Source organism: Strongylocentrotus purpuratus, unplaced genomic scaffold (assembly GCF_000002235.5).
Source record: "Strongylocentrotus purpuratus isolate Spur 01 unplaced genomic scaffold, Spur_5.0 spur5_scaffold_16, whole genome shotgun sequence".
NCBI classification, from domain to species: Eukaryota; Metazoa; Echinodermata; class Echinoidea; order Camarodonta; family Strongylocentrotidae; genus Strongylocentrotus; species Strongylocentrotus purpuratus.
In genome coordinates, this window is record NW_022145601.1 from 30,383,007 (window position 1) to 30,407,199 (window position 24,193).

General features: G+C 38.2%; 1 protein-coding gene across 8 annotated transcripts in view; it reads right to left on the reverse strand.

Annotated features, from left to right (window-relative positions):
• Positions 1 to 24,193, reverse strand: part of LOC587777 — a 132,835-nt gene that overhangs the window by 82,756 nt on the left and 25,886 nt on the right. For 7 of the 8 annotated variants that reach the window (XM_030987257.1, XM_030987256.1, XM_030987255.1 and 4 more), the window contains one exon: positions 4,609 to 4,797. In XM_030987257.1, coding sequence (XP_030843117.1) covers positions 4,609 to 4,797 — 189 coding nt within the window. Of the gene's footprint in view, positions 1 to 4,608; positions 4,798 to 20,092; positions 21,179 to 24,193 lie in introns of those variants that run through there. The other variant, XM_030987259.1, reaches the window with a different exon arrangement.

Here is a 24,193-nt window from a genome sequence, read left to right on the forward strand (position 1 = left end):
GGGCACCCTTGTGTCCCAGGCACATGCAACTTTTAAAAATTGCACATTCATTTTTTTTGTTATAAGAGCCATCCCTAAAAAAATCATTTGCTTCTGTGCTACAAATCATTTTAAGATGTTTTGTGGCATATTGTACTAGCCGAAACACTTCCAACAGATTTTTAAATTTAACTGTTTGAATTTGTAGATCACATCTTTAACTCACTCTGCTACTTCAGAAGCAAACCTCAATCATTGCTCTCATTTGTTTGCAGTGAACCCTGGGATATATCTCCACTTGGGTGCCATTTAAAACACATTGTATCCTGGAAACAGATGCAATGCTTCTAGACCCACTTCCAAGTCCATCATAGAGGTGAAAATAACTTTCCTTGATACGTATAACAAATGTGTGCTGGCCCGGTATTCTCTTGATACTACTGTAAGTGCCAACTGCCAAGTGAGATCAGGAATGAATTATGGAGGAAAAGAATGTAGGCTGGGTTCGATGCTATGGCTGTGGGAGACAATAATAAATCTGTAGGCCTACAGTACGTGCTTTCTGCCATTGAAGCTTTTGAAACACTGCTAGAAGATCATATGCTTGGGGAGTATTATTAGTAGTATTGTGAAATCTGTATATTTAAAGACTGCTCAACGTGAATGGTTAACATGAAATGGTCCTTATACTATAGACAGGTGGTCTTTATGTAAAGGTTCCTTTACTACAGGTTTAAATGAGAAACCATATTCAAGGGAAAACAAAAAAGTGGTCATAATAGACAGGTGGTCTTGATAGACAGGTGGTCTTTCTATACAGGTGGTGGTTACTGGTTTTGAGTCCTGTATTCTATACCATCTGGGGAGAGCAACAGGGTGTGTTCTCCTTGGGTCCTTTGAAATGCCCTTCTGGCTCTTAAAGGGATCGTTTAACAATGTTATATCTGAGATGCACAGCCCTACGTGCTATCAGTGTCTGTGATATGGTGTAATATCGAATAACTAAAAAAAATCACGCTTCAAAATGATCAAGAAGTGCCTCAAAAAAGTAAAAATCTTTGAATGACCGCTTTTACCATACTCGTTTTCCCCAATCATACACTGTAGTGTTATGAAAACCGTTTGGCAAACGGTTTTCAAAATTTGTAATTCCAATCATAAATATCTTGATAATCAGACAGGCGATCTGCTTGTAAAAGTCATGGGGTTCCTGACTGACCTAAAGGTTTATAATTATCAATCCAAGATTTTGTTTCAGAATCTGAGACAAAGTTACTGGATCCCTTTTATGTTCTTCTTCCATAGATAAAAAAAGTGCTTAACTAGATAGATCACCTTGTCATATCATCTACTGAGCTTGAGAAGCAGAATGGCATTGAATCATTATTAAAGAATTCGAGTTAAACCCCTTCTTGGTGCAATTAAACAATGTACATGTACTTTGAATTGCTCCAAATGTTTTAGATTCGGCACACTAATTGCAACTTTAGGAGATTTTTTGTTTGCTTCATCAGTCACAAAGTGGACAACATCTCCAAAGGAATGTAACTTGAAAGGTTTCAGAAAACCTATGAGTACAAGCAATTATTATGGTATTTTTAGAATACTGCAGGTAATTGTACAGTATAGCAAACAGTTTCCAGACTAGCGGTACTATGCATTTGCACATTAAACACATTACACACACTATGGCATATATTTGTAAAGGTTGTGACTGAAATTGAACTTCTGAGGATGACTGTACAGTCATTCATGCTATTTTTAAGTGACAGAAATCATGCCCTACGCTGTGTGCAAGATGGACAAAGGCTCGATCCACCTCTCTCTTAAAGATAAAGATCAGTATGGTCATGCGATTGCATTGTGAAAGAAACGTTGTGGAATCGATCAGAAAAGGTTGATCATCTAGCATATAGATATTGCTGTGTACTTCAAGGTTCTGGAATCTGGAATCATCAAAATGATAAGAAATCTGGCCCAGTCTTGGTAAAGTTACAAGCACTGTACACAGAAAGATGTATATGGGACTACGCGACACGTGCGCGACACGTGCGTTATATCTATCAGGTCCAAATAGATATAATAATTTACCAAATTTATCAATGAGTAGGTGGTTTCTCAGGAAAATTTGTGTCATCACGTATTAGTCAAAACATATTCTTTCACGGTTTCACATGATTGGTAATAAGAGCTTCCATTTCATTTTGTGAGAGGGGGGGGGGGGGAGTTTCCTAAACTGGTCTTTACCTATAAGAAAAGTTTCATGAAAATTATGATACATCAAGTGCCATAGAAATGAATAAATAATTATAAATCAATGACTGGAAGTTCATGCGTAGATCTCCTTGCTTCTCAGCAATATTTTGCCAATTATTAAAAGAAAAATTGCAAAACTAAATGCATAATTCTCCCCTAACCCTTCTACTAAAAGTAATAGTACATTTTAGATTGTACATACAGTAGTTTGAATTTGATTTCATGAAGTCACGTGCAGGAGAGCTTCAGTTTTCAATTGAGATAGATTATCAATTTAAATACCACATTTTCCATTCAATATTGTCTTTGTCCAAGCAGCCACTCAACAGAGTATACTGTAGATGACGCATTGGGCAATTTCCGGTCAGAGCTTTCAACCAAATTTATGCAATACTGAAATTCTATAAAAGAGATCTAGCCCCCTTAATTTCAATTTCAAATAGGAAAATAGATTGACCACACTTCAGTCATTAAGAGATTAATCTACTGCAATGACGACTTTTAACGCATCCACAGGATTTGCATTCTTCCCCTATTCTAGATTTCTATTTATCCTATTTCCTCTATTTAGATAATTCCCCCCTTGAAATGTACCATAACACTATGCCTGAATGCACTTTCCTAATATGTACCCTTCTCTTGGTCTAAGTGGTGAAGAAAAACAAATCTGAATTTATTTCTCCCCCCCCCCCCCCCTCCTCACTCTCCTTTCATCTATTTAATTGATTTGCATCCCCCTCTCTCTCTCTCTCTCTCTCTCTCTCCTTCTCTCTCTAGTACTCCCTGCCATATTTTTCTTTTATGATAAAGCAATGTTTGAATGGTCATAATTAATGATGTGATAAATGAACAGACAACAGAAGAACATACATGTACATGTACATGTACAGTGTATGTTGACAAAAAAACAAAAAATAAGAAAAAATAGCAAATTCCATATTTTTAAGAACCATTACTTGCTTTTCATTTGCCAATTTTTTCCTTTCAATCATTTTTATTTTCCTGTGTACCTGTAGGATGACCAAAACTGTGCAATTAGGTACAATTCAATCATGTCAAATAAATGCAATGGACAAACCGAAGGGGTATGTTGTACATGTACATTCATATTCTTTGTGTTTTTCTCTTTTGTCTTCTACGTATTGTTTGTGTTTCTTTTCTCTTTTTTGTAAGCATCTACATGTACACTGTATACCCTGAAATATCAGCCTCTGGCAGCCTAGCAGGTAATAAATTGTTCCCACATTAGTACAGAATACTCCTAGAATAGATTTGAACACACTCTAAATACTACTATGGAGTCTGTGACACAATAGATCATATCATTGTCCCGTTCTCAGTTTCTTTCAATCCACAATATGTGGTGTCCACAATGGATTAAAGCATTAGAGATTGAGGGAGTTATCAATGTATCCTACAACCTAAATATTCATGGAAAACACAATTGTCATATAGGATTATAAAGTGAAGAGCTACAATGTATATACCTTTTTATTGCAGAGATTAGGAAGATGACAAAAGAAAGGATTTTGAGAAGATCCACTTGGGGGACATCACCAAGATACTTTTGTAGAATACTCCAATAGTTGATGGATACAAGCAGTCAGGCACTTCATATTAATTCTCTATACAGAATGACCCAATAGGCCATTACACTATTGTACAGTAACAGTATATCATCAAGGTTTGATCTTATGAAACACTGCAGGTCAAACTCTTTCACATCACAAGTAAACATGTAGTCCTGTGCTAAAAATAGAATGATTTGTTCTCAAAAACAACATGTACCAGTACAGGTAAATTTAAAGATAGCATAATATTTTAAGCACCTCGAGCACCCTGCATGGTGGAGTTGAATGTTATTGTAAACAAAATATATTACTACTATTACTAAGTTATTAATTCAGTCAGTCATGATCAATAGTGCAAATCTGGCTTACTTGTTACTCCTAGGGTTAAAACAAAGTGGGGGGAGCGAACCTTCGCTCATGCTGGGCCTTCATTATGGAATACTCTCCCTCAATGGATTAAGAATAGCAGTTCTGCTGAAGTGTTAAAAAACCTTAAGAAATATGTTTGATTTAGCTTATAATTTATTACCATAGCCTTTCATGTCTGTACCTTTCCTATTGCACTCTGTATAAATGTATCATGTACGTATTTCATCTTTTGCACAAGCTGCGCCTTGAGCATTTGACTGTCAAGTGGATTTGGCGCCTTATAAATCTTATCTATTATAACAAGATATACAATAGATCACAAATTTCTATAAATACCCCCACCTCTCAAAAGAAGAAGAAAAAAGAAGAAGAAAAAAAAAAAAGAAAAAAAAAAAGATTTGCTTTGAGTTTTGTCAATTCAACTTCTCCTTACCTGGTTGCCTTCTCTGTTGCTCCATACCCCCTGCATGACCTTGCCAAACTCTCCCCGACCTAGCTCTTTGTCCAGGATGTTGATGTCTGTAGCTGGGATGATGTGCCCTCCACTAGGTGGGCCCCCTGGTCCGGGGGCAGTCATTCTGGAGAGGGGCGGTGGGGGCTTTGTCACATTTTTGCCTCCCTTCTGTAATGGTAAGAGAATGAAATACATAAAGTTATTGCTCAATGAGAAAAGAAAAAAGCAAATTCAGGGAGAATTTATTAAACAAATGTTAGCACAAGACAAGACTTTTACAATATGAACAATATCATACCTGTGCCCTCGCTGCCGTGGGCTGTGCCACCTCCTTTTCCATCTCTCCCTTGCTTCCCCCACCCCCTTTACAACTTTAATAAGTTGTAAAGTAATAATCCCCTACCCCCCTTCTTTCCTTTAATAGTTACTTCTCCCTGTTAGGACTTAAGAGCTTGAAATTAATCACCATATTTCGTTGCAGGGCGCGACAAACCCGCTTGCCCGACGTCCCGGGGCAACCAAATTGAGCCGTCGGGCAAGTAAATCAAATTATCACTTGCCCGATTCGGGCAAGTGATACTTTTACAGTAATTTCCTAGTGTCCAAGAACTCTACCATTCACCCGTCAACTTCTTACCCGTCGTCAAAATCCAGAAGCAAAAAAGCGATCGTTCCGATTTCGAAAAAACTTCACAGACAGCTACATGTAGCCAGCTCAGCTAGCTCAGCGCGCATGCAACAGTGACACTTCAAGCCATGAATGCCGCTCCGCCTCCACGCACGGCCGGCCGTGAGCTAGCTAGAGACAGCTAGCGCGATCGTACCAGCTGCGAGCTTATTCGCGCTCTCTCTCTCTAGCTCTGCAGGCCGCACCGACAGGCCTTTGCTATTCTCTGATTGCCGATTGGTTGAATCACGCCAAATATGACGTCATTATTCTAGGGAAATGAACACGTGCGAATCGGAATGGAATAAACAACAGGGATTTTCTAGTAAGTACAAAAAGTCAAATGTTTGATATTTATTCATAATGACTGTTAATGATTGTGAACATATTATTTAAAACTCGCTGCTCATATAAATCAGATGAATGTTTTTGTCTCGTTTTCAATTTATTACTGCGGTCTCAAGATCCGACCGAGCGAGTCATTTTGATAATAGTATCGAGACCCCCAGAATATAAGCCGTTGTTGTTTTGTTTTCATGGTTTTTCGCTTTAAAGTTTTGGGCAAGTGGAAATATTGTTTGGGCAAGTAAATTGAAAACCCACTTGCCCGACAGGGCAAGTGGTGAAAAAAATTCTTGTAGCACCCTGCGTTGGTGCCATGCATTACTTCTATTTTGATATATCTTTCCTTGTCTCTCGATCTTGCCCCTTTCTTTCTTTTTCACCTCTCCTTTTCTCTTTCACAATGTCTCTTTCTTCTTTTCTCTTCTTTTTTCTTCTTATTCTCTCTCTCTCTCTCTCTCTCTCTCTCTCTCTCTTTCCTTCCTTCTCAATGACACACTAAAATTAACTTTACATACATGTTCACCTTTAAATTTTGTGAATAGAATATCAACACAAACACTCTAACATTACAGTCAAAGAAAACTTGCGCTTCTAATAAGAATTTCATGTTCAATAAAAAGAAAAGGATTGAGACATAGTGGAGTGGACACGTCAGCTATTAGAAGAAGGGAAAAAGGGGAAACATTAAATACACAAGTTGTTTGGCGTGCAGGCTACAGCAAGCAAAAATAGAAACATGGTTGGTTAATGAGTTCCTTAAGATCTTGATCCGTTATCTGGCCTACAAATTCAGCCGTGACAGATGAGGAAATCATGGTCTACTTTGGGGCGAGATTGGAATGGATGATATTTGACAGTGCAGTGATGCCAAGATGTAACTCCTGCTACTAGCTTTGCTGCTCTTTACTGTGAGTGCCTGGCAGAATAATTCACTAATGGTGACGTACATAATAAATATATCAAGAAAAATAAATTCCAAATTGTGGATTGCTCTTTGCCTATGCTGCATGTACATGTTCATGTTGCAACATGTTTCAATAGGCCTGTCCTCACTAGCTCGAGATTGCCGAATATCACGATATTTGAACGATCCCGATCGCAAACTATCCAGCTAATTTGCGTCTTCATCAGTCCGAAGTTGCAATTAGCGGGATATTTGGTCGGGATTGTCATCCCAAAATATCTTGGGATAGTTTGCAAAATGTCCCATTATTTGGCAAAATATCCAGCTATTTGTCAGGTGCATCTTCACCAGACCGAAGACTCCCACTTCGTGCGAGCGCTGAGCAAAATATCTCGAGCTAATTTCTCAAGGTCGAGTTTCAAGTTTCGAGGTTGAATCTCGAGCTGATGAAGACGCGATTTGTAACTTTGGGATTAATTCCCAAATCAGAAATAGCGGGCTATTTGGCAATCTCGAGATGATGAAGACGCGCCTAATGACTAAATAGTCAACAATTGTCAACGATCAAATAACAAAGTTTAGCATTTAGATGTAAACATTTGTATTGTATTCTGCTGAGCACAACATGGCTTTGTAAAGTTGTATGATACAAAATACAAGTATGGATTCGTGGACAAACAGGACAACAGATGGACATTCAGTGCACATATAAACGCATTCTAAAGTTTGGTTACATTCTTGATTACATTCTTGTACCACATTTCAGTCTGCATACCATCAAAATTGTCAGAAGTGGTACCATAACTCAGGCAATCAAAACTAACAATTTTAGCGACTACCTTACATGTACTATTTGTAGATTAAATCTGTGTTTGCGGCTTTGCAGCTTTGCGCCCTTTTGCCAGGCACATGACATATTACCTACTGTATGTGCAGCATACAACACATGTACATGCAGCTTACATCTGGCATACGTAGCATTCATGTCGTTTAATGTGTCTGCCGTGTGTGTCACATTCAGAGGCTGATTGATGATAGCAGTCAAACTAGAACCAAATTATGTTTGATTTTCCTTTCCTCAGTATTAAATCAGGGTCCCTTTCTAACTACTCCAATAAAACGTAGTTTATCAAAATACATTTTTGACATTCTACTCAGATATCCTGAAAAATACGGTGTATATACACTAGGCATACAGTGAGTGGAAAATAAAAGCCATAAAACTAACAGACTAGAAGTTACAGCACATTTTATACATGCATCAAGTCGTGATTGCATGCTCTGCGATTGCATGAACATAACCTGGTCTAGGCTGGAGACAAACCATATGGTCAAGTGATGACGAGAGAGGCATGGAAAACACTTCACTATACAGGCAAACAGTGTCTCTTTCGTCAGTTCGACTCCTGCAACCTTACCCCCCCCCCCCCCTCTTCCCCCACCTTCACTTCGACCATGGACATGCTTCAACCCACCTTCCCCTGCAGAGCAAGAAATATATTTTACATGATTCACTGACTCTGTGATTGATCACTGAGTCACTGGGCATTTTGCAATCCATGCATAATTGATCTGTTTAAAGGGCATTAATTCATGTAACTCTGTGTTTAAAGGTTACAAGTTAATGCCCTTCTGGCACCAAACAGATGAAATCATGAGTTGGTTTCATCCCTAGCTCAAAGCAATTCAACACTCATGCACAAATTACAACGGGTTTTTGTATTCATAGCCAATTCCACAAGATCAGCATCGAACAAAAATATAATATTACTTTATCTCATCTAGACCTCTCATTTAATTCAGATTCAACATTATAATTTTAATTTGAAATGTGCATATTTGCAGGCGCCTGCACTATAGAAAATCCTACGCTGGTCTTTCGTTTTAAGATAAAGTTGAGTTCTGGCCATGCGATTGCATTGTAAAGAAAACTGCTGAAGAGATTGATCATGTAGCAGATTCAAATAAGTATTGGTCCATACTGTGAGCTTGTGAGGTTTTGAAATCATCAAGTTGATAAGAAAGACCAGTCTTGTTAAAAGTCACATACAACAAAGGAGGTTTCAGAGGACACCTATTCCATGATACTTTTCCACACTAATATCAAAACTAGAATTTAAATCGTCACGAGGACGATTAAGGTGGTCTGTCTTTAAGTCTTATGATAGATTATAATATTTACTATATTGAGAAAGGGAGAAGTTATATAGACATGTAAACAATGATGATCGTCATGATGATCATGATGATGATGATCTTGATAGTAATTGTGATGACGATGATGATGATGATCATGATGATGTTGATGATTATCATCAACAGACCATGATGACATCAGACTGACAAAAATGAGAGAACATTTCGTCCTTGTTTTCACGAAGTGACAGTAGTGAGGAAAATCGTAACGCAAAGTGAATGCAATTCTTTTTCACTACCGTCACTTCGGGAAAACAGCAACGATATTTTAGATATTATATAGTCTCAGCTACAACATACTAAAAAATCAACAAAAATCAAGCCGAAATAACGGCGATATTGCTCGCAAAAGACAAGAATGTAGAATCCAGATTTGAGAAAAAGTCATCTCCCATAAGGATTACACGCAAAAAATATTGGATCAAGTGATAATAGGGTAATAATAAAGTAAATCTAGTTGTTTATTACATTATTAGCGATTCTACGTGTTTTAATGAGCAAAGGAGATGGTATAGTGAAAGGTCAAAAAGAAAAAAAAGTGAAGAAAACAAATTAATGGAGACGCCCGGACTCGAACCAGGGACCTCGAGGTCGGAAGTCAAGTGCGTTACCGATATACCAAAACATTTCCCATAGAGATTACACGTAAACGGAAAATGGAATTCGCAAATCCCACTTTGGAAGTGAAATATGAGCATGATCCCGGCATCTGAATGAAAAATAAAGGACACACTTATGATAGCTTATTGTCTCAGCTACAACATACTCAAAGCTCAGCGTAAACAAAGATAAAACGACGGAGATATTGCTCGCGAAAGACGAAAATGTAGAATCCAGTTTTGAGAAAAAGTCATGTCCCATAGAGAATACACGCAAAATGTGAAAAATTGACATGCCTCCTTTAATCACAAAAATACGCCATGATGCCTTTGTCAAAATGAAATATCGTGGTGACTGCATTTGTAGAGAATATTCTAAGGTAGAACATATCAAAATTTGAAAGAAAATTGATCAACATTTGCAGAGATACAATCAATTTTCCAAAAACCTGCTGACGTCATAATATGAAAATTGAAATTTTGAGTTCGGAGGCCATTATGATGACGTCATGAGTTAATTGAGGGTCAAATGAAACATGAAATCATATCTCCGATTCATACTCTATCAAAATATGAAAAAAAACTTGGGGTCACCTTACATCCTAAAGCGCTACAATGGATTTTGTACAGGCATGTTTTTGCCCATGTATGCTATGTATTACAAAAGCTCGCGCGCACGGTAATTATCTTAAACGGACGCTCATTTCGTTATTAATGGGCAGAAAAAGTTGAACAAGGTATCAAAATGCTTGAAAAAATGTGCCAAATATGATGACAGAAAAAATTTGGCGATTCTATGTTGGAAGATGCAATTACGCGCGAAAACGCGCGCGCATGAGCGTGCGCGCGTTTTTTTGCAAAATGCTTAAAATGGCCTGAAACGTATAGAAAATTAATTTGGAACGAATTTGAGCATTTTAAAATTTTAATGCGCGCGTACGTGCGCGTCGAGGTGCGCGCGCGAAATTTGATGAAATTTTTAGTTGACCTTTGACCTGAAGTTGATGTATACCAAATATGGTTGATTTTTGATGACTCGTTATTGAGATATGATAATGACCTGATTTTTACAAAATGGCGCCTGGATGACGTCACAACACCTAATGACCTTGAAAAAGTTGATTTAACTTGAAATCATAGGGCTTGATGACTGACAGAAATTTGAAGGAAATTGACCATGTCGATTTCGAGTGAACGTGTGTACAAAAAAGTGTACGGAAGAAATAAAAATAAATAAAGAAAGAAAGAAAGAAAGAAAGAAAATTCTAGCGAAATCAATAGGTGATCTGTCGTTGACAGACCACCTAATAATGGAAAAGCTCACAAATTACGTTTCACCTTTCCTAAGACACAACCTTCCCTTTAAGCTCAAATGACCTCTATTAATACATTTTTCCCCTTCTTCTTACTTCCATCTTGCAAAATATTGAATTTTTGTTATTGATTTTTAATGGTTAAACTGGTGGTTAATTCTTCTAACTCATCTGTCTTGGTTGCATTTTTCCTCATCTGATCTAAGCGCTGCGTGATGAAATGGTCACTTTATGCCTAAAACTGAAGACCAGCCTCAACAGATTGACTCATTACCCCCGTCACATGCACATTCACTTAGAGGCAATGATTGGAGCCATTTAGCACGTAATGCATGCACCATATGGGGACATCGGCAAATCGCCAATGGGCCCTTATCCGCTTTCTGCAACGTCAAAGTCAAATCCAAGGAGGATTGACAAATAAAATGTTATGTTAGACTGTTTCAAGCTTTATTTCATCAAAGAGAGTTAGAGATAAGATGGTCTGAAGTTTAGGTTTAGGGTTAGGCAGGGCTTGACACAGGCACCTGGGACACATACATGTACATTGTAGGCACCCAAAATCTAAGTTCGGACCTCCATATTTTGAAATTTTACATGGGGCTATTGTGTACAGACTCTAAAGAATTTGATCTGGACCCCCTTCCTAAAAGGTTTAAAAGTATGGAGCCCTTGATTAAGGTTAAGGTTAGGCTGGGTTAGGGATGTGGTTAGTTATAGGTTTAGGGTTCTATGGTCCAGGGTTGAAGTTAGGAATCCCAAGTAGTTGGAGGGATTGAATGTGGGGCACTTGTCGCCTGAGCATGTGTCATATGACACATGTAACCACACAGGCCTATAGCTAATCTGTTAAAAGGAATCCCACATTTCCAGAGACTGACCTCAATTACAGAGGATTTTTAAAGTGTAGAGGATAAATCCCTTTCATTAACCATGCAGAAAGACACTACACAGCAGCAATATGTAGATTGTACATACAGGCCACCTAATTGATTTGAAGTGCTATTCTTTCCATAGATCAATAGCAATCACTCAAATGAAACGAACAAGTTTACTGTTAATTGTCCATTTCCCTTATCCTAATTAGTGACAGACACTGTATTGCCCGTAGCCACAACAGTGTACATATACATGTAGGCCTACATATATATATAAAAAGAGAAATGTTCCTGAAAATAAATTAGTATCGGTAAACTATTTATGATGTTCAAATATATCATACATAAAATATTATATTACAATGTACAAATTACACTTACAGTGTAGTATTTTACCTCATTACTCCTACAATGTACATGTACACAATGTACATGTAAGTGTATCATTATCAAGTCTCCTGAGTAGAGTATTTCCATTTTTTTTAAATAGCAATCAAGTGTTCACCCCCACACCCCTCCCCACAAGAAATGATTGTGCTTATTATATAATGTTCACTATGGACAATAATGTATGTAATGCACATAATGTACGTAGGCCTACATGTACATATACATGTACATGGTACATGTCATGTCATGGTACATTCATTTTAAGGGTACATGCATATCTTTGCTTGTTCATATCCTGGGCCCTACATGATACCACCAAGGGTTGGATGGGCTCATCTTCTTCTTCTTCGCTATAAGTACAGGCCACCATCAGGTGTATTCTCATATCATCATCTACATGTACATTATAAACATCCTTCTAACTGGTACGGACAATATATTTCACTGAAATTATCTTTTATAAGCTCAGATACAGTATAGGGTTCATGAGCAAGCTCGAGGTACATTTTTTGTGGCCTAATGCCCCCACAGGGCCGTGGCAAGATATGTTGCTGTGAGGGTGACCCTTACACACTTCAATCTGACCCACTTTATCAGCGACTCAATGGGATGTCCTTTTCACCATCATGATAACAATGATACACGCTTTAAATATGTACACTCCGGACAACTCAAGTTGAGACGCCTGCAACAGCCTAGATACACAAATTGTACAAGCACTAGTTAGCTTCCACGCTGTAGTGTAGTTTTAATTTTAAATGCATGTCTTTTTATAATTATGTATTGTAAAGGATTTTAATCAGATTTCCCACCAGATAGCTGACACGCATGTTGAACAGCGGGATGGCTGGACATGCTCGAATAGAACTTTAGAAGTCTGAATATAGAACCATTCTTGACTGAACAGTTTTCCCACACACAAAAAAAATATATAATCTGTAATCTGTGTACAAAAGTACTTGAAACCAGGGGTACTGTTACCAACCTCAACCATGCTATGCTATGATGAAGAAGTGATGATAAAAAAACAATATTAGTATTTTCTTCACAAATATTTTCAATTCTGTCTGAGCTTTTGTGTAGATAGTGTAATCTTGATACAGGTTCATCGACTTGCTTTGTGCCAGGTTTTTATACCTTTCCACTGACCTACATCACATGTACGAGCACATTAGGCTCTGCGCATTACATGTATCTATTTTAAATTCATCAGATAGAACATGTACTGTAGGCAGCCTGATACAGTGCATCCTTGGAATTAAATAAATTCTAGGACTCTAAATAAAACCTAAATATTAGAATGAATCATCCTCCTTCTTTGTTCACTGTTTCTGGATTAAATCAATACAGGAACAAAGAATGAGACACAAAGCAATACCAGACAATGTTCTTCAGTACCAGACTTTACCCCCATCATCAACTGATCCATCCAAACTTGACCTTTACCCTTTGACCTTGAGCTTCAATGATCTAGTTACCATCGGTGGTGTTAGCTCAGCAGCAGTCCCACTGACTCTGAATCGTGATATCAAAACCAGGCCTCAAAATAATAGAGCAGCAAGGATGGGATGGAAAATATAGTGATGGGGAGGAGGTAGAGGAGAGGGGAGAAAAAGGGGGAAGGGGAGGAGCAGGGGAGGGGGAGTGGAGGGTCAGGGGCAGGGGAGGGGAAGGGGAAGGGGAGGGGAAGGGGAGGGGAAGGGGAGGGACAGGGAAGGGGAGGGACAGGGGAGGGGAAGGGGAGGGACAGGGGAGGGGAAGGGGAGGGGAAGGGGAGGGACAGGGGAGGGACAGGGGAGGGACAGGGGAGGGGAAGGGGAGGGGAAGGGGGGGGAAGGGGAGGGACAGGGGAGGGACAGGGGAGGGAAGGGGAGGGACAGGGGAGGGAAGGGGAGGGGAAGGGGAGGGACAGGGGAGGGGAAGGGGAGGGACAGGGGAGGGAAGGGGAGGGACAGGGGAGGGGAAGGGGAGGGACAGGGGAGGGGAAGGGGAGGGACAGGGGAGGGGAAGGGGAGGGACAGGGGAGGGGATGGGGTGGAAGGGACGGGAAAGGGAAGTATGAAATGGGGGAGGGGGTTGTCCTGAACTATACTAGGATGGTAAGGGTGGACAGGGGAGACTGGGATAGGAGAGGGAGGGGGTGAGGGGGGGGGGCAAAGTTAGGGAGGGGTATGATTTTCACCCGACTTTGAATCTGATAATATAAAATCTAGTCCTAAACATATTATTGGATGACAAGGATGGAATGGGGAGACAACAGAAATGGAGAGAGGGGGGGGGGGGGGGTGGAGGAAGATAAATGGGAGTAGGAGGGACTGGGTGGGGTATACAGTTAAAGCACCTGCTCTTCTGTTAGCCTACAATGGGAAATAGACAATGTTTGGATTTAGTGTTCATTGTTCATAATAACATCCCACTTTTGCTCTGTGTAATTATGTTTGCAGAACACTTCAGGTACATGCCTACTGTACTCTGTATGTCTAAACATTGCTAAATGAATATAATACCTCCACATACATGCCCTATATAGTCCTACACTATTGCACCTACATTGTACATGTACATGTGCATGTACAGTATGTATATTACAGGCTATCAGTGTGATGAATTACTTGCACATGATATTACACATACATTGTATCTTTTACACAAGCCTTTAAACACAATTTTACTGAGAAAAGGTTGAATTCTAAAGAAATAAACCCTCACTGTTTGAAGTTTTGATTTCATCACTTCATCCTTTAATATTTAATACCTGGAGATTCACACACACACAATTCAGAACTTGCAAATGTCACCAATTTTGAACAGTTATAGAAAAAATATGATTTTTTTTTTCTTTCTTTCTTTTTCTTTTGATGAGCTGTGGCCAAATTTCATGAAGAAATGATTTCCTGAAAGTATTTGTCTTCAAACAACAAAGGGAGCTTCTAGTTAAACTACAGTATCACTATGCAAAGACTGAGTCAGAGAAGAAAAATTAAACTTTGATCTTTGACCTCAAACTTAAAGATCTATCAGTGGAGCTTTATTTTGGTTATCTCATTGCCAGTCTGTGATAAGGAGTACTAACAGGATCAAGTTCTTGTATTCCTTTGAATGTGGGTCTTCCACACATCATATCCTTTCTAAAAGTTTCTACATGTACTATGAAACTATAGATTTCACTTTGACACAACACCAAATATTAAAAGCAGACTTAAGGGCAAAGGGTATTAGAAGCTAAGATATTTAATGAATTTATGTAAAGCTAAAAATAAAGTGAAAGTTTTGTGGAAACCAAGGCAAATTGTGAAGGCCATGACGCATTTATAAAGAAATAATCTTAAGGCCTACATATACATGTACATAATGCATGATTTTCTATTGTTAAACCAAATAATCCTTAACATGCTTCACAACTGATGCCTTCAAGAACTTTAACAACAAAATTCATAATTGTTATATAATCTTCCTATCAAGTATTCTATTTCATACATGTACATGTATGCCAAAAATATGTTATTGGGAAGATACTGCATCTGTTGATACTGCATCTGATTCCATTTGAACGTTTATCCAAATGGAGATTGTCTGAACAGAACTCTTACCAGCATATAAAAAGATTCTTGGTAGAGATAAAACGCGATGATAAGAGAGTAAAACACACACTAAACATCTACTGTGCATAACCAACTCACAGTGTAAATACTACGTTGAGCTAAGAAACATCACATCAAAACAGTGAAGTACATGTATATTCTACGGCGTATATTGCATAATACTGACAGCAACAGTCAACACTTTATTTATACATGTACTCTTTTTTTGGTTATGGGGTCATCATTCTAGGAAATGGTCAAGAACGTGGAGATTAACATCTATTAAAACTTACATGGGAAAAGGAATGATTGCTAGTTTTGCTAGAATTTGGGGTCACTTGTGAATATATGAGCAATTGAGCATGGGCTTTAATCTTTGAAAATAATATCATTACTAGTGCTGTAGTCAAACGTTTAACCGTCCGGTATCCGACCGCCCATGGCGGATTCCGTTTTCAATTGGACGGTTTCGTTTTCCCGATTTTTTTTTTTTTTTTTTTTTTTTTTTAAAGTTTCGATTTATGCCCCTCCACCTGGCACTATGCCTGGCAATGTCTCACAGCTCAGTAATCTGTGTGTTGACTCACCACTCCAAAACTAGAACAACACTCCAATTTGTCTGTCATCTTGGTTTGAAAGTAATCTTTGTAATAGATCTCATCATCTCAATATGTAGTTTATAATAATAATTCATCCAACTTTTACACAAGGTTCTGTCCTAGGTCCTCTACTGTTTTTAATTTACATAATGATCTTACACATTCTTCTAAAAATAACATTGTTACTATTATTTGTGACAAGTTCACAAGCACAAATCGGCTCCTTTAAATGCACCTCGCAGTTAAATGAAAGTTGCCGACAGAGTCGGTAAAAAAAAAAAAAAAAAAAAAAAAATGATTTTTTTTTTTTTTTTTTTTTTTTTTTTTTTTTTTTTAATTTTTTTAAAAAAAATTTTAAAAATCGTTTAACCGAAAACCGTCCGGTTTTGACTGGCGGTTAAACGGAATTGGAGATATCCGTGATGTTACAGCACTAATCATTACTGATCCTTGCTTCACTGGATGTTAACAAAATAAAAGGGGACAAGATTTTCAGTCAATGGCTATATTATGCTTTTTTTTTTTTAAATACCGGAGTGTTGGCTCAGTTAGTAGAGCGTCCGCCTCACAACCGGGAGGTCGTGGGTTCGAACCCCGGCCGCGACATACCAAAAGACGTTAAAAGATGGGAGTTGTTGCTACCTTGTTTGGCGTTCAACAATAAGGGATAGAGCAACGTCGATCTGGTGCCACTCGGTGGCTGCCGGGCTCACGATCAATTGGGCAAAAAGAATTTCTGTTTCAGTTTAATATAATTTGGAGTGGACTATTAGGCTATTATTATTATTATTATTATTATTATTATTATTATTATAACATTTGAAATGTAGAGGTATCGTGGTCTTTAATAGTGGATGCATCACTGGACTGTGGAGGATGTGGTACGCGGTTCAAGTGGGAAGGCGGCACTAATATCCTTGGCAAGACATTAAACATTGCCACACTCGACCCAGGTGAGGTAAATGGGTACCTGGCTGGCAGGAATTATTTAGTTGAAATGCTAGAGTGTAATAATGGCAAACATGCTAAAGCCGCGGTAATAAGCGCCAGGAGTGTCAAGTCTGACAGACATGAGCGCTATACAAGAACCCACTATCATTATTATTGAAATATCAATGCTTTCTTTGAATGGACAAGTTTCATTCCATTATGAAATTGAGCAATTTCATGTTGACACTTTCTACCTGAGAGTAGGAAACTGAATTACATGTATATGCGAGGGATGGAGGCATACACTACAGTAGTACAGTACATGTACATGATAGAAGTGGGAGTGGTTATCATAACAATAAAAACAATAACAATACATGGAGAAGTATCAATATGAGATGTCTATTTGTGTCTCATCAACTGAATTGTGATGAATTAAGGCAGTTGTTGATGTAACCCTCAGTCGGTATGTCTATACTGTCCAGCTGCTACGTTATACGTTCACATACCAGTATCATCGATTGATTGTTTCCCCTTACTACACATGTATACCCCACCCCTCAGACTGTTTCCAGTGATGATCATACATGTACGCTGTACCTATAATAACCACAGGCAGATAAGGGGGGGGGGGGCACAACCAGCCTCCATCCATCCATCCCTCCTCCCCCCCCCCCCCCAATTCCTGAAACCAAGTGTCATTTTAACTTACAAAAGGAAACATGCATGTCAGATAATTTTAGATTATAAGGTAGGCATATGAAATTCTGGACCACACAACTCTCCCCCCCCCCCCCCCCCCCCAACTTTAGCTCTGATAAGACTAACACTAAAATCTTCAATACCAATAGGAACTCGAAATAGTAATGAAAACAGTTGCATTGTCCATTGACTTAGCACACCAATAGAATGTAAGAAAAACATTCCCAACAAAACAAAAACAAAAACAAATTATCAGTGAAAATCATGATCATTGTCAATAAAAGTACCGGTAATAAAAAAAATTATTCATATAACTATTGAAGTATAAATAATCCTAAAATCAATGATTTCCTAAGTGTAATTTCAAAACAAATCATTTGATACAATCTCCATGTGAACATGTCTTGGTCCCCATCAACTTTTGAGCTCATTCTTCAATATCTACATGTACATGTGTACGTGTATTTCCACATGTTAAATCAACAAACTGTCTCATGCAATGTCAAACTATTTCACATAAAATTCCCCCCCCCCCCAATGTACAAGTTCTTTCCATGACTATTTAGTATTTCCAAAATAAATACGGTAGTGGCTATAGTGGCTGGAAGTTTACACAGTACATATGTACCGGTATGTAATTGGTGCATTACCATGGGAAATATAGTACAAACATGAGTTATTTACATAATTCTATGACATCATCTTAAATGTACAGTAGTTCCCCCATGTAAACAGTGACTAAGGTTTAACAAAGTCTGCTCTCTTTGTGAAATCCAAATATTCATTTATAGGCAAATAAACCAAATTAGGTTTGCATGGAAACAGCTAAACTACAATTTGATCTAAGGGTGAATTACCCCATAATCCAATAAAATTGATTATGTTGTTCTTAATTCAATTGAAGAGGATCAATGCAAGTTTGAGCACATTGAGAAGACTAGTGAATACACATGTGTATCAATTAGTGTTCAGGTCCCCAAACTGCTCGTGCTCCTTGTCCACTTCAGGTGTACATGTATATCAAGTCAACAATCACCTACTGCCAATATAGTGACTCATGCAGAGAGGTAAAAATATAAAACATTTTCCAAAAAAAACTTTTCTACTATCACAGCATTCCTATGACTTTCACATGGACATTTAAATAGTTTTTATTCACAGGAAAGAGAATTATTTGAGTAAATTCCATTCGGTTTTTATGTTACATCAAGGAGTAGGCTTACATTTATATACCTGTTCATGTGTACAAATTACTTTGATCACCACAAATCCTTGTTTGGCACTTCAATCTCAATGACTTTTAATTTCAGTTGATAATATATTCAGCAATTAAAAAATATAAACAAAACACAATCTCCCATTTTCACCCCAACCCCTATTGAATGTTTAGTTCCAAACTTCCTGCGATTAATATTGTTACCTCCCCCTGTATGTCAATCAAGTCGTCCATGGACTTGCAAGTTTATTTCATAAAGAAGTACAATCAATAACAATTCTAAAACATGACTAATACATTATTTTCAACCACTAAGTAAACTAGATCCAAGTTCATATACATGTAGTCATTATTGTGATAACTGTTATGTTTATCCTGCTGTTTGTCCTTCAAGCATTCCATGGTCATGGCCGAGGGAACAATAAGAAAGACATTGTAATGAGATTGTTTGAAACCTTTATTGGCTGTTTACAGTATCCTTAGTCCAAGGTAATTCAAACAATCCTCAGAAATCACCCAAATCAAAAATGGATTTCACTGCTATTGTGTATTCATGTGGCATGCGCATATATTTTTACGACAATAAACACACATTTAGAAGTCATCCATGCATGATCAGTAGGCCTGACGCTTTGGTAAAATATCCTATTGTAAAAACACGCTTATCAAACAGAATAGGTGATAAAATGAGCCGAGTTACATGTACATGTACATGTTGTACATGCAGGGCACTAGGAGCACTGAAAAATTCCGCTCTAGCAGCGCCAAAAGAGCTTTGGTAAAAAATAAATAAATACAAATTATACAATACACAATGATCCAAATGGTTTTATTCTTCTCTAGAAAACATCAAAACAGCTTCCCCCCCCCCAAAAAAAAAGTATATTTATGCTACTGTAGTATTTACATGTATATATTTTTAAGCAAGTGTTACATGGACTGGTCAAAGATGGACTGACATATATTTCATGTGATGTTTTGAACCAAACAGTTATGAAGATACAAAACTTTTTTAGTTAAATATACTTGAAAAGTTTAAATTCGCCTTCTGAGAATAGTATTGGAAAGAACCTTTTCAGTAGAATCACTGAAAAGTAACTTTTGTGCAGTTCCTATTCAAAGTTGAAAATAGGATATACAAACCTTGCTTTTGGAAAAGAATGAGCCCCTTCCAGAACTCTCCATTGTGCTAATAATGAGGGGTTTTAAATCCAATAAAAGAATCCAGAAAGATGCTAAAGATCCAATTCAAACAAATAATTCCTCAGGTCTCACTTCAGCATACCAGAGTATCAGGTTATGAATGTGAATGAATTCTACCAAACTCTCCTAACTTCTACAAAGTGAATCAAAAGGTGAACTTTACAAAATGTGAAAGAAATCTGGACTGGTCAGGAATACTGTTCTTCCAGAACTTGTCCACTTGATGATAATGCGAGATGAGCAAGTTGAGTAGCATCAGCACTCATTCAAAATAGAAACTCAAAATGAATTCAGTTTTAAAGTTGGTGTGGTCATCCAGCTCTCCCACTCAAGTCCTGCATGCCTATGTGATTTATCAATGGTAATAACCCCTGACAGCTGATCCTTGTTTCGTCAGCATGGTGTACTCATACCAAGAATTGTCCGCTCAGTCATCCTTCCCACGGAGTAGCAGAGGAGGCTTTTAGTGAGTGATCCTATCGGTATGCCCTGTAACTGTCCGAAACGAATGTCGCAGTTAACGCTATCAAATGCAGCAACAGTCAGATGGGGGGGGGGGGGTCAGGTATACACTGTACATGTACCTTCAGTAATATGTGATAGAGGGGACTTGAGTCAGGTCTGTGGAATGGGTATTCCCTGTGTCACAAAGCAGAAAAACCACAACAAGCACCAATCGTTCAAGAGAAGTATAAAAGTGGGAGGGCTGTAAACACAAGACAGCTTGTCAGTCACAACCAAAAACGAGGCCACAGATTCCGCGCTGGAGGGCACACGAACAGTGCACCGATTGTGCCAGGTATTCCAAAGAGGATTCGAATGAGCACTCGTCCGTCGGTGTCTGGCGCTCAGAGTCCGATGCGTACTTCTTCTCTCTTCAGGCTCTACTCTCCTTACTATTCAAGTAGTGTAGAGCTGGTGATGATCATTGCATGCGGTTCCTTTCTATCCATTCACTAGCTGTAAGCCCATCCCACACATTTGTGTGTTACGTGTGTGTGTGTACGTGCTTGCAGGACTATGCACTGGGGTCCCCTATTCACATGCTATTGATCACAGAAACACATGCAGACTCAGTAGTACAGGTGCTTCGATCATGTGTGCACTCTGATTTTAACTCTGTGTGTTGTGAACCAGTTTATAGGCTTGTTTGCACTTCTATTCATCTTTAGTGGTGCTTTTTACAGCTCATTGCAGGACAAGACGAAGTGTGAACAAGGAAAGTCTGACACTTCTTCTTGCACTTCATTTTCTAGTGCACTCACAGGGGAAAGATCAATATAAAAAGAAAAATTACACTTGTAATTAGCTGCAGTGAATTGTTTTCAGTTTTGGTACAAGTACTGATTTTAACGTCTATTAAAAACAAATGAAGAATCAGCCTTGAGCAGGTTATGGTTTACAAGAGAGGCTGGTTTCACATTTCACAATATTTAATAAAATACATTGAATCAAAGATCATGATAACCATCTGCCAATTGTACAAATACAAATGACGGATAGCCACTAACTAACCTACACCCCCCCCCAAAAAAAAAAAAAAAAAAAAAAAACAGAAAGGGGATTGGAATAAGTTTTCTATTTGAAAATATACTAACCAACCAGATAGATAGGCATATAATAATAATCTGGATTTATATAGCACTCAATATGGAATACTGTCTCCAAGTGCTTTACAGATATTATGACCTCGGTCATTGGATTCATTCACACACAATGTGCACCATCTCCACTCCTTGAGGAGTATTCCTACCATATGGTCACCATGAATGCATGGCACACAAATGCTTTCTTCATCCTACCGGGTCAGGTCCCCATTTCTCTCTTGGGTATTGAGTGGCAAATGTAAATCAATGCCTTGCCAAATGACAGACCTACACACTGCCCTCTCTTGCTAGTTGCAGGACAATGTTTTTGTTTTTGTTGATGGTTTCCACCAGTCCATGATGACATCTATTCCTAGACTGACACACACCAGGGGGGTGTTTCACAAAACTTGTCATCAGTGACAAATGATAATTTTTGTTATAAGCTACTGAAATCCTTGCTTCTGATTGGTTATCAACAGATTTGTCACTGATTTTTGTCATTTGTCTTTGACAAAAGGCTTTGTGAAACAGGTCTCAGGCCAGGGCTGTTGTGTACATTTAGCCCCACATCTGGATTGTTTAAACTAAATTTTTATCAAATGTTATTCAAAAATTTTATTTTTCCAAGCTGCAGATGATCAAGTGGGAGCCAATTGAAGAGAATGGCCACCTTTCAAAAATCAGCCCTAAACTAAAGGTTTAAAAGCACAAAACACTCTAAAAGTAGCATTTTGGTAGATATACATTATGTTTTCTGATATCGATTTTTTATTATGATAGTTTTTATTGATTTATGACCCTTGCTACTGGTCTCATTTAACTATAAAACATGGTAAGTCATCACATTGATCTTTTGAAGGAATATAGAACAGGATGTGATAAGTGGTGTGCCAAGTTTTTAGGACAATCTGATTATCCCTTCACAGAAATTGCTCAACAGTTTTAATCCTCCTTTTGTCACCTTGCATGACGCCTTTTGGAGTCAGAGTCCTTTCCATGGGGCTACACATTCTTCTCTTTATAAATTGAGTAAGGGACACCCAGTTGCGATGAGTAAAATATCATTTTAAAGCTGAGAACCTAAACTAGAAGCCTTTTCTGGCGACTTTTTGGTGGTTTTGTTGTACAGGGTCACATTAAAAAAAATAACAAGACATTAATACTCCAAGATAGTCTTTAGTTTCTAAATCAATTCAACAACAAAAACAAGAAAAATTTCATTCACAGCTTGTATATTGTATAGCAAACATGTATAAGCCTTCAGATTTGAAGGCATAATCCTCCCTAATACAAGCTCTACACTGATAGTTGTTCTAGCTGTATGTTTTCTTATGAAACCCAAGTACTCGGTAGCAAAAGAGAATTTCTGGAGGGGACCCTTTGGGCGTAAAGTCCGCCCCCATCAGAATCCCGGATGTAATTCATCAAATGAAAGGAACGCAATCACATCCTATTAATCCACCCTGCCCCTCCCTGTCGAGTGAGAAACATGACGACAGGACGCAAGAAATAAGACGTTTTGGCCTCAAAAACAGGAGCTGGGACATGTCTCGCTTGTCATAGATTAGCTGGGGATATCACCCGTCAATCGGCAAGCAGCAAAATAAAAATACGTGGACCGTCCCACAAAATGTCAGTTGTATTTTCTTAGATGTCGCCCTAGGGTAAGGGGAGGGGTCCAGATTACACATGAAAGACCCACTTTCCCCTGTTTCCTAGAGCATTTCCGCATTGGCTAGTCAATCTAATCTGACAGCATGGCATATTCAAATGTGAAGGAGTAATCATTATCATTCTGTGTTAGAAATGCCATGCATTTTGACCGATGAAATGGCAGGATAAAACTCCACAGCACAAATAAAAATGTACAAAATATGAAATAAATAGCCTACCGGTACTCGTTATTAAAGTTAGTAAAATCCAGTTTCTTGTCACATATCACTTTCTCTAATTCAATCATTCTGTTACTGTTTATTTCTTTAGGGCAGAAAATTTGTAGCTCCCTGATATACTTCTTCAATTCTTGGGAGGGGTCAGGAGAGTATGACCTTCGCTCTCTTGAAATTGACCCCAATATGTACAAACACTCTCGGCTAGCCCGAGAGGATGAAGTATTGGGAGTTGTCAAAATGATTTAAAATCAGAATAATATGATATTTCAATGACTATTTGATCCAGCAAAAATATTATTAGAATCACAGTGTTGGTCAAACCATCGACTGGTTATTATTGAGAGTGGTAGAAGTCAGAAATAAAGAATGGATTATTTCTCCAGAGAAATATCATTTTTAATTTTCATCTGAACCTACATGTATACAACAGTATGCTGGGGGGGGGGGGGTCTTCAATTATGACAAGCTGTGTCAAATGCAGAATTATGTAGCCAGTTTAACAAGCTTTATAAAGCCTACTGTTTTTGAAAATTCGCTACCTTCATGTCACTGTCCAAGTC